Source organism: Physeter macrocephalus, chromosome 20, assembly GCF_002837175.3.
Source record: "Physeter macrocephalus isolate SW-GA chromosome 20, ASM283717v5, whole genome shotgun sequence".
Classification (NCBI taxonomy): Eukaryota; Metazoa; Chordata; class Mammalia; order Artiodactyla; family Physeteridae; genus Physeter; species Physeter macrocephalus.
This window is the reverse complement of record NC_041233.1, coordinates 78,003,882-78,014,800: the sequence shown is the minus strand read 5'-3', so window position 1 is coordinate 78,014,800 and position 10,919 is coordinate 78,003,882. Positions and strand designations below refer to the sequence as shown.

At 40.5% G+C, this 10,919-nt stretch overlaps 1 protein-coding gene and 1 long non-coding RNA gene across 8 annotated transcripts in view; one reads left to right on the top strand and one right to left on the bottom strand.

Moving 5' to 3' along the window:
- Positions 1–381, top strand: part of LOC102990677 (uncharacterized) — a 23,325-nt gene extending 22,944 nt beyond the window's left edge. For all 3 annotated transcript variants that reach the window (XR_003677402.2, XR_448773.4, XR_003677401.2), the window contains one exon: positions 265–381. This is a non-coding gene — a long non-coding RNA (uncharacterized lncRNA). The remainder of the gene's footprint in view (positions 1–264) is intronic.
- The window catches only part of EDRF1 (erythroid differentiation regulatory factor 1), a 42,644-nt gene that overhangs the window by 12,362 nt on the left and 19,363 nt on the right, over positions 1–10,919 (bottom strand). For all 5 annotated transcript variants that reach the window (XM_007122020.3, XM_028480904.2, XM_007122022.3 and 2 more), the window contains 8 exons: positions 10,396–10,596; positions 8,555–8,773; positions 6,983–7,206; positions 5,220–5,378; positions 4,896–5,045; positions 3,219–3,372; positions 1,628–1,743; positions 249–397 (listed from right to left, as the gene is read on the bottom strand). In XM_007122020.3, coding sequence (XP_007122082.1) covers positions 249–397; positions 1,628–1,743; positions 3,219–3,372; positions 4,896–5,045; positions 5,220–5,378; positions 6,983–7,206; positions 8,555–8,773; positions 10,396–10,596 — 1,372 coding nt within the window. The remainder of the gene's footprint in view (positions 1–248; positions 398–1,627; positions 1,744–3,218; positions 3,373–4,895; positions 5,046–5,219; positions 5,379–6,982; positions 7,207–8,554; positions 8,774–10,395; positions 10,597–10,919) is intronic.

Below are 10,919 nucleotides of genomic sequence, written 5' to 3'. Positions count from 1 at the left end.
CGGGTTCGTGCCCCGGTCCGGGAAGATCCCACGTGCCGCGGAGCGGCTGGGCCCGTGAGCCATGGCCGCTGGGCCTGCGCGTCCGGAGCCTGTGCTCCGCAACGGGAGAGGCCACAACGGAGGGAGGCCCGCGTACCACAAAAAAAAAAAAAAAAAAAAAAAAAAAGAATGGGGCCCATCCTTTTACAGTATCAGTAATAAAAAGTGTATAGGTAAGGTGCTTAGAAAGAAATTTCCACAAAATTTACCTTGTTTTCTTTTTAGTTGAAGACAGCAGTTTGATGGACTGAAGAAGAAGGAATGACAAGCGAGATTCAAATATACCCAGGAGTTTTATCACTTCTTCTCGACTGAGACTAGAAGAATCAGCAGCTGGAGGGGTCTCTTCACTCTTAGACTAGAAACAACAAAAAGTTATTTCACCTAAGCTACCTCACAGTTTCATACTAAAGTGATGGAACCGCCATTTCAATAATCCAGTAAACTTTTAAACCAAAAGCAAAACAGAGCAAACCTGAGATGATTTTTCCCTCGGGGACAGCCTGCTGGCAGCCTCATCATGGCCTCTTCCTCCTCCTCCCTCCCCTGAGAACATTTTGATAGACTAAACCACATTAAAACAATGTCTCAGACCTAAAAGGCACTTAGGTAGAATAAACTAATGCTGAACAAAAACCTCCTGACTTTCCAACATCAGATGCTCAAGGAGCAAGATGGAAATGGGTACTGTATGATTTGAGAACCACAGTTTGGAAATAGGCTGGAGGCCACCGGGACTCAGGGAAGCTTTCAGCAGAAAGCAGCATGAATGTGGGAATGCCTGGCAAACCGGAAAGGCCTTCCCAAGGAGCCTGCTTAAGCCCAATCACCGTTCAACTGCAGACAGTTTAGTGGAAATTATAAAAGGCACAGACCTTTCTCTTAAAAAAACAAACAAACAAAAACAAAACTTAACAGACTTTATACTCCCAGGGCCTTATTATTAACCAAGGTCTATGTGGTTATTTAAAGAAATAATTTTTTTAAAATAAATTTATTTATTTATTTCATTTTTGGCTGTGTTGGGTCTTCGTTAATGCGCACGGGCTTTTGCTAGTTGCAGCGAGCAGGGGCTAGTCTTCGTTGCGGTGCGCGGGCTTCTCATTGCAGTGGCTTCTCTTGTGGAACACAGGCTCTAGGCACGCAGGCCTCAGCAGTTGTGGCACATGGACTCAGCAGTTGTGGCTTGCGGGCTCTAGAGCTCAGGCTCAGTAGTTGTGGTGCACGGGCTTAGTTGCTCCACAGCATGTGGGATCTTCCCGGGCCAGGGCCCGAACCCGTGTCCCTTGCATTGGCAGGCGGATTCTTAACCACTGCGCCACCAGGGAAGCCCACAAGAAATAATTTTAAAATATAAAAGATACACTTGTAAATTAGAGTTTAATAATTCCACCAAGAAAATGTAATAAATCACTGTTAACATGTTTTTATGCAGGGCATATGTATTTATGTATGTATCTGTACACACACAATGCATATACAGACACATATATACACATACACGCATCCCATATGCCCACTATACACAGTCATGTAGCATTTAGTTTAAGACACATAAAAAACAATGATAAATCTTTTTTCCATTTACCTGGTCAAATTCCTCTACAAGCTCCTTTCTGATGAGCTGGAATGCATGCTTAGTTCTCACCATTATATCAAGAGCCCCAGAAAGTGTTTTTAATTTTCCAATATTGCTATTCTGACCTAGAGTGTCAAACACAAAATGATCATTCCTTTAAATATAAATCTAGAAACCCATCCAATGTCAATGTATTAATGAAAATTCCGATTTTCAAATGCTGTAAAGGTAGCTCATGAGAATCCCAAGAAATCTTCTAAATCCAACTTTTGTCTAGTAATTATCCCTAAAGAAAAATAGTAAGACTAGACAAGGCAATAAACAATCATTGTTTCCCTGCCTCACTATCTGGTTTTACAGTCACAGTATTAAACATTTTATAAAAAGGGAATTAAGCATACTTACCATCTTAGCAAATTTGTTCCCAGTATCTACTTTTTTTTTTTTTTTAATAAAAACAATGCCTGCTTATTCTAAGGAATTCAAACATGGCAGAAAATTCAAAGATGCAAATTGGAAAGGAAGATCACCCCAGACTGCCCCCAGAAAGAGCTACTATTAATCCTGGGTGACCACCCGAGACATTCAGCTAGGCACTATATACTGGCAAAAAGTTTAAAAAGATGCTTTTAGTAAAAAGTATTTCTAAAAACTGTTCTGAATAGGTAATACACTGTCAAAATGTATAAGGTACAAATGGGCATACACTGAAAGCCACGGAAGTGACAATGCCGTCAGTTTCTCGTCCATCCTTCCAGAGATTATCTATATAGAGTCATGCATATGTTAAATATTAAATTTAATTTTATAGAAAAAAACAACTGAAATGAAACCAATGGAATTGCTGTACTTCACATAAATGTCTGTTTCTTTACCACACAAGAGATATTTCTCAAAAGATCCCTGCGCAGAAGGGGAGCAGGTGAACAAGAGCGAGGAGGGAAATTTAGAAAAAATCGCTCAGTGGTGGAGGGCCAGCTTAGTCTCTTGTTTCTTTACCACACAAGAGATATTTCTCAAAAGATCCCTGCGCAGAAGGGGAGCAGGTGAACAAGAGCGAGGAGGGAAATTTAGAAAAAATCGCTCAGTGGTGGAGGGCCAGCTTACTCCACCGTGGGAAATGATAAATGAAGTGCCTCGCTTTCGCCTTCCCTGCCCTCCCACTTCATCACCACCTTGCTCAGGATCTGCAGTTAAAGTCTGTTCTAGAACCACAATCCAAAGCTGCCAGTCTTGGTTCTTCGTTCAAAAGGACTCAGTGAGGCCCACCACTTCTCCCTCACTGCTTCTCCACTCCCATCTTGTTCATGATGCTTAAAATCTTTAACTGTCTAAACTAACTTGTCATAATTTTTTTTCAAGTAAGAAATCCTGGGCTGTATTTTAGTATTTCTAGTCATTAAACATAAGCTAATGCATTTTTCTAAGTTTTAAAAAGCATTTCAAAAAATGTCTCTACCCAAAGACATTAACCATGGGCAAATTCAAAAGAAAACAATATTGCTTACATCCAAGAGAGATCCAGAGTCTGCCTCACTCTAAGACAATCCAACACTAAGCCAATGCATACAAATCTGAGAAATAAAAAAGTGAGACTTACTGGTCATCTGAAATTCTGCAAATGCTACTCTTTCTAACTGTACTCTAAGTAGTTCACATGGAGCATCTTTCAGAAGCTGAAAAAGCTTTACAGCTTTGCTGTAATGAAGATCTGCTAGCAGCCGGTGCTGCTTCCTAAGATGTTCATCACCAACCTAGAACCAAAAATAAAATAAATCCTAAGGCTTTGATTTCACAATAACTACTTAACCAAGTCTCTGGACCACTAAATACTCTTTAGTGTTTTGTTATATATAAGTCTTAGAGTTTTAGCTCTTACATTTAGCTCTTTAATCCATTTTCAGTTTAGTTTTATGTTATGTGAGGCAGGAGTCCAACCCTATCCTTCTGCACGCAGATGTCCAGTTGTCCCAGCATGGTTTGCTGAACAGACAATTCTTCCCCCAGTGAATTGTCTTGGAATTCTCTCAAGCTTGCTTTTGCCGTGAGGATATGAGGCCATCTGGACAAATGTGAATTTAGGTTGGGGGCCCCCTGTGGCAAGGGGAAAAGAGTCTAGGGCCAGCTCAGAGTGGAAAAAACCCTCTCCAGATTCAGCTGGATCTCAAAGGACAGTATTTCCAGGATAAAGGTGTCCCAGAAGTAAACCCACACCCAAGGAACTGCAAGATAATTTGTCTTGGTGCTGAGCTAAGAAAGGGAGAACAACAAAACAATAAAAAAATATTTCTGAGAAACTATAAGCACAAGACTCCTGGCAGAAGCAAGACAACCTCTCTGAAGGAAGAGGCACCCTCAGCTCAGGCCTCAAATTACCCTAGAAATACACGCATTTGAGCGCCAGGATTCAGGTACAAGACTGTTCACAATAGTATTGCTAATAGCCTCAAACTAGAACCACCCCAAAGTTCAGTAATCATAGAATGGATAAATAAGCTGTGATATATTCATTTAATGAATACTATTGAGCTGAGAAAATGAACAGCTACGTGTATCAACCTGGAAGAATCTCCAAAACATGATGTTAACTAAAAAGCAATAAGCCACAGAAAAATATGTACAGTGTGACTTGTTCTATAAAGTTCACAACCAGGTAAAATGTAAACATGCTGTTTAAGTGGTAAAACACAGAAAAGGTACAGACATAATAGAAAATCTGGGACAGTAGTTAATCTAGGTGGTAAAAGACAGAAAAGGTACAGACATAATAGAAAATCAGGGACCGTAGTTAATGTGGGTGGGTACTGAGAGAGACTCAACAGGGAGGGGTACACAGGGGATCCCTGAAGGACTCTTCCATTCCTTACCCTCAAGGTGAGGTACACAGGGGTTTCCTTTGTTATTCTTTAAACTGTATAAATGCTTCACATACATCTTCTATGTGCTTTTATATGCGTGCTCTATTTCACAATAAAAATTTTTTTAAATGAGCAATGCATACTTTAAAATTGGCATAGAACCGTTACTATAAAGCCTAACTACATTCTAAAAAAATCTAAATAATACACCCAGGCAAACACATAATTTTGCAAACTAAGACCCAATTATAATAGAAAAATACACAGCATAGGAGAGAGGGGAAAAATACCTACAGTCCAAGTTTTTCTCAAATGGCTAGAAGAATAGATGGCATTTTAAATGTCTACAGAAATGTAAGAAAAGCACCAGAACACTTTTAAATGGACTTGGCACTTAACTTGAATCGAAATGGCAATACCTGATTCCTCAGACAACTGTGGTACATGGACGCCAGCCTGTGATGGATGGTTGCAGCTCGGTACTGACAAAGAGGCTGTCGAGCAGACACCAAGTCCACGTCACAGTATTTCAGGGACTTCATCATAGCCTCACTGACTTCTTTTTCAATCTGTGTATTTTTTTTAAGGGGGAGGAAAAAAATGACAATCCCATAATCTTATGTAAGAATTTTAAAAACATTTAAATACTGCTTGTCAAGGAAAAGACTATAACAGATGCTCAATATCTGTCAAACAAAGGAATAAGTAAGGTTAAGACTTCTTTATAATCCAGCAAATATTACCTGCTCTTGAGCTTTTCTAGATAACGGAGCATAATCTTGCTGTAGAGTTGCCATAGTAAAATAAGTAGTGGACAATTCCCAATTCACTGAGTCCCAAACAGCTGGGTGTGTGTCTCGTGTTCCCAAGGATCTTAGAGCTTTCAAGTAGTAATCAACAGCCTGCAAGGGAGGAAAGAGGACCTCTGTGACTCAGTTTAAATATACACCATAAAGTAAAACATGCCTCACAATCACCCCAACATTAATTTGAGAGAATTTATAAAAGACCAATATCATGAGGAAAGGAAAAAAGTAAATCAGTGACACAATTTCAATGAAGAAAGTGATTTAAAGGGGACTGCATGTTGCCCACATTTCCTCTCGAGTCTATCATCAGCCCATCTGAGTGTCTTATGACTCATGTGAAGCATGAGGATGCATTTTTTTCGTTTGTTTTCCTTTCTTTCTAAATGAGAATTACAGCTTATATAACTAGCAAACCAGAAAAAATAATCTGACAAGTCTATGGATAAAAAATTTGCTGGGTTTGATTGTATAAAGAAGCAACCCTTCCCACCTCTGTCACCACCATGCTGAAATACATGGTCATTTTATGTAATCAAATATAATCACACTGAATTCCATCACCCAGCAATAATTTCTACATTTCTGGTGTGTACTTATCCACTTTTTCTGTGTATATGTAGGCTTAAAGAAAAACAAGATCACTTTTTTTTTTTAAGTTCTCTATGCAATGAACATTGCTCACTAACGTAATTTAAACAGCCTCAAAGTTCTCGACTAAATGAGTGTTCTTGTACCTCCCCCAATGCTGGATATTACCATTTGCCAAAAAATATTCACAATTTGATAAAAAAAACTTGATTTTTAAATTTCATGAAAGTTTAAATTTTGAAAGTTTTCTTACATATTAACCATTTACCTTTTTTTTTTTTTTTTTACACATATGACTTTTTTGTTCAAGGTTATTTGTTCTTCTATTGGGGCAGTTTATTTTCAATGATTCTTTTTTTTTTTTTTTTTTTTTTTTTTGTGGTATGCGGGCCTCCCTCTGTTGTGGCCTCTCCCGTTGCGGAGCACAGGCTCCGGACGTGCAGGCCCAGCGGCCATGGCTCACGGGCCCAGCCGCTCCGCGGCATGTGGGATCCTCCCAGACCGGGGCGCGAACCCGGCTCCCCTGCATCGGCAGGCGGACGCGCAACCACTGCGCCACCAGGGAAGCCCTTCAATGATTAATTGTTCTTTATATATTAAGGGTTTATTAACCTCTGATCTGTCATGTGTGCTCTAAGTATTTTCCCTGGATTGTGGACTGCTTTTCAATTTTGCTTTCTGTTGTGCATTTAAAAAACAATTTTTATGCATTTGAATTTATCCATCTTTTATGTCGCAATTTTTGCTCTTTGTGTTATGCTGCAAAAGTCCTTTCCCATCCCATCAGATAACCGTCTACCTGTATTTTCCTCTGAGACTTCCAGAGTTTCACTTCTCCGTGTCGATTTTTAATCCATCTGATGTGCTCTCACTATACCAATGTAATTTACTGAACAATCATCTTTCCCTACCAATGCAACCTGTCATCTTCACTACTAAATTCTCAGTATTCTTAGGCCAGTTTCTAAGTGTTTTAATGATCTGTCTAGTCCTGTGCCATCACCACAGTTGTTAATTATTTTAGTTTTATAACCTTTTAGTGGAGCTGTGGCAAAGTGTAAAGGACAATCAGGTGTGAACAGATGAGGTCCAACACGTAAGCAAGTTACCTTATTGTAATACAAGCCTTCTTCTGGAGAAAATTCACGTTTAGATTCATCACCTGCACCACAGTGCGCCTGTGCACAAATTCGCATGAGTCGTCCCGTGTTACATAATAAAAGGGCAGCATTTGTGGCATCGTCAATTGACTCAAAGTTGTGAATTCCCTTTTCAAAACAAGAAAAGCTTTTTTTCCACAACTGCTGCTCTGCAGTAGACACAGTTTTGCTCACTTCACAAAAAAAGAAAGAAAACAATTGCGTAAGCAGGTATCAGCGTAAACCCACCAGTGTCTCTCGATGAGATGATGAGAGCGTGGCAGTGACAAGACGTCTAGTGGACCACCAGCCACCTGGACCCACTGCAGCACACTATTCTCATCACACCTGTGTCCCCCCCGCCCCCCACCCCAAATTCATGTTGAGGCCCTAACCACAAATGTGACTAAGGTCTCATTTATGAGGTCATAAGGTGGGACCCATAAGGTCCCATAAGGTGGGACCCTGATCCAAAATGACCGGTGTTCTCGTAAGAGAGAGAACAACCACCACTTTTCATACACCTTCACCAACTTCCTCCTCCAGAGGCACCCTAAAAGCATAGGTTCTTATATCTCAATTTAAAAAATATATACGTATAAATAACAACAACAAAAACACAGGTTCTCCCACCGGCAATGACCTCTGTATCCCTGTGCCAAGTACAGCTCACAGATCAACAGGCACACAGTAACTTATTCAACTTACCTGCTGTCCTCAGTTTTATCTCGGCCCTTTTGGTTTCCCATGCTGTGTGTACAGCCTCTATCTACAGTTTCACCCATTCTCATGGCTTCAACTATCAACCCTATGTGAATGGTTCCCAACCTATGCCTTGCTAACCCAAAGAGCTCTAAGCACACATTTCTAACTGACTACTAAATCATACCATTCACGTACATGTCCACTGGCTTCTTAAACTCAACGTGGGGGCAGATGAATCCATCCCCCTCTGCCTGAATCACTGAAGACCACTCACTGCTCCTCTAAACACCCACTGGACACTGTACCTTTGGCTCCTTCCTAATGCTGCCTACTCCAGTCGAGACATCCCACCTCTCCCACATCTGCCTGCCGCAATCATATCATGTTGCAATCTGCCCAAACTACACCTTCTTCCCACAAGCCTTCCAAGAACGCCACAACTTCAAGGAACGTCTCCTTTCCCCACTCCTCTACTGTACGGCATTTGTACTTATAGCATTTTCCAGAGATTTGTATTCATATCTGGCTTCCCAGCTCAGAGAACTATATCTTAGCCAATTACATATCCAGTATAGAGCCTAGCACATGGCTGATTGTCCAACTCACTTCTGAACTGATCAGATGGAGGACAGAGGACAGTGAAATGATGACTCCCAAGGGGAAATAATGTCTTTTCCTACTTTTATTCCTGAGAATTTAATAATAAAAGATTCTTTAATAGTGCACCCCTTTATGACATAAAATCAAATGCCACAGTTCTTGGCTTGAACCATGTAAAATCAGCATGATTTTCTAAGAAAACAGTCAATAAAGACAGGACCCCAGAGACGTACTCACCTACTCTCTCACTCTGTAATGCGGCAGCCTGATTCATGTAAAAGACACCGATTTCATTTCTAATGTTACCCATTCTCTTCAATACTTGTATATACTGTTCTGGATTTTGACTTTTTAAGTCACTAAACTGCAAGATTTCATTAGCAGCCTCATAACATTTACAACTAACTGAAAGTTGACCTTCTAAGTCTGTAGACAAATCAGTTGCCCATGCAAATCCTTAAAAGAAAAAAAAGGAAACATCACCATGAGTCATATGAACCCTTCTTCCTTAGTATCTAAGTAATACTTTTAAGACAGAATAACATATAGTAAAATTATGCTTATACCATAATATGCAATATAGTATAAACATAGTAAGATTCAGTTAATACAACTAAAATTTTAAATTTCAAAAGAAAAGATCTCTGAATTTATTTTAAAATCTATATTTTCTTGGGACATTAATGTTGGATTAAAAGAAATATTTTCCTGCCTAAAAACAACTCCCAAGACCCAGATTTTACCAGGTCCACTGCTTACTGGTACAGACCTAAAGTTGTCCACTGATACAAGGTAAACCATTTTTTCCTTTTTAATTACTGGAAACAGTTCTTGAAATAAAGTTCGGATTGCTACAGAGGCTAGTTATGTACATTAGAGTTTGCCAATGTAAGTTTAAGTCACTGAAGAAGCCGACAGATAAGCTCTCAAAGACTTAAACGTGCCATCTAGTGGAGACTGGAGTAAACTCAGGTGCAGGGCCCAAAAATTCAAGGGAGAAAAAGGGTAGTACTCCTGCTGATAACTTTCAAGGAGCACATCACTCTTACAAAGAAGTACCTTATATGAAATTAACATGATGGGAATGGCAAAAACAAACTAAGGATTTTATCACCATGTCTATTAAAATAAAATGATTATTTGAGAAACTCAGAAGGGGAGAAGGGGAGAAAGAGGGCAAAAAAACCCCACAATAATACATTTCCTCCCCCAGTATACTTCTCTAGATGTTAACAGTCCAAAGTTTTTTGGGATGTGGATATAAAGTGATATAAACGGGGCTTCCCTGGTGGCGCAGCGGTTGAGAGTCCGCCTGCCGATGCAGGGGACACAGGTTCGTGCCCCGGTCCGGGAAGATCCCACATGCTGCGGAGCGGCTGGGCCCATGAGCCATGGCCACTGAGCCTGCGCGTCCGGAGCCTGTGCTCCGCAACGGGAGAGGCCACAGCAGTGAGAGGCCCGCGCACCGCAGGAAAAAAAAAAAAAAAAGTGATATAAACGATTTAAGAGCATGATAAAACAACTCCATGATACATTACAAAAGCACCTTATGTCTCACTTACTGCCCTGGTGGCAAGGTGCTTATATAACTGTACTGAGCTAAGAGGAAGGGATACTGCTCTGCAGACTAAATTCTCCTATATCTTCCAGGTTTAAAATATGACAACTCCAAAATCAGACAGCTGTGAACTACATTTAAAAAATAATGATCACTGTATCTTAGCCCTCAGGAACCATTCAAAAGGTGAACCATTCAAAAAGTAATTCATCCACTTTTACCAACTGTTACTCCTTTTCAAAAGAAAATCATGGCTTGGTTAGCTGACTAAAGGGTTTCCCAGAAAAACATTACAAAAAGAGAAGTGTAAAAAGTCAATATGATTATCTCCAGAGACTATTCTTTAATTAGTTCTAGTTGTCTAATTAGTAATTATAAAATACTTCAAAACCACTTTATACACAAATACACAGGATCATGTTCAATTTAACATTAAGAAATGATGAAACAAAACAGCAATACCGAAACACTAACATCTCTGGCATTTTTCTGAATCAAACGATGAGTCTCACTGGCATACCTTGGCAACTGGACTCCCTGTGGAGGCTGTGTAGTATCTCCTGGTCTTCTTTTGTTTGGTAATTAAACTCTTCAAGGTGTGCCGCTCTATTATTTGCATTCTGGGCCAGCATTAGTTGGATATCACCACAGAGTGTTAAATATTGAGAAAGAAATAGCAGCACTTCAGAAAGCATATTGGTGCAGAGGCAGCAATAAGTATCTACGTGGAAAGGGTAGGAAGGAGAAAAAACACAGCACATTAAAAATGAAGCAATTGGGCTTCCCTGGTGGCGCAGTGGTTGCGCGTCCGCCTGCCGATGCAGGGGACACGGGTTCGAGCCCTGGTCTGGGAAGATCCCACATGCCATGGAGCAACTAGGCCCGTGAGCCACAACTACTGAGCCTGCGCGTCTGGAGCCTGTGCTCTGCAACAAGAGAGGCCGTAATAGTGAGAGGCCTGTGCACCGCGATGAAGAGTGGCCCCCGCTTGCCGCAACTGGAGAAAGCCCTCGCACAGAGACGAAGACCCAACACAGCAAAAAT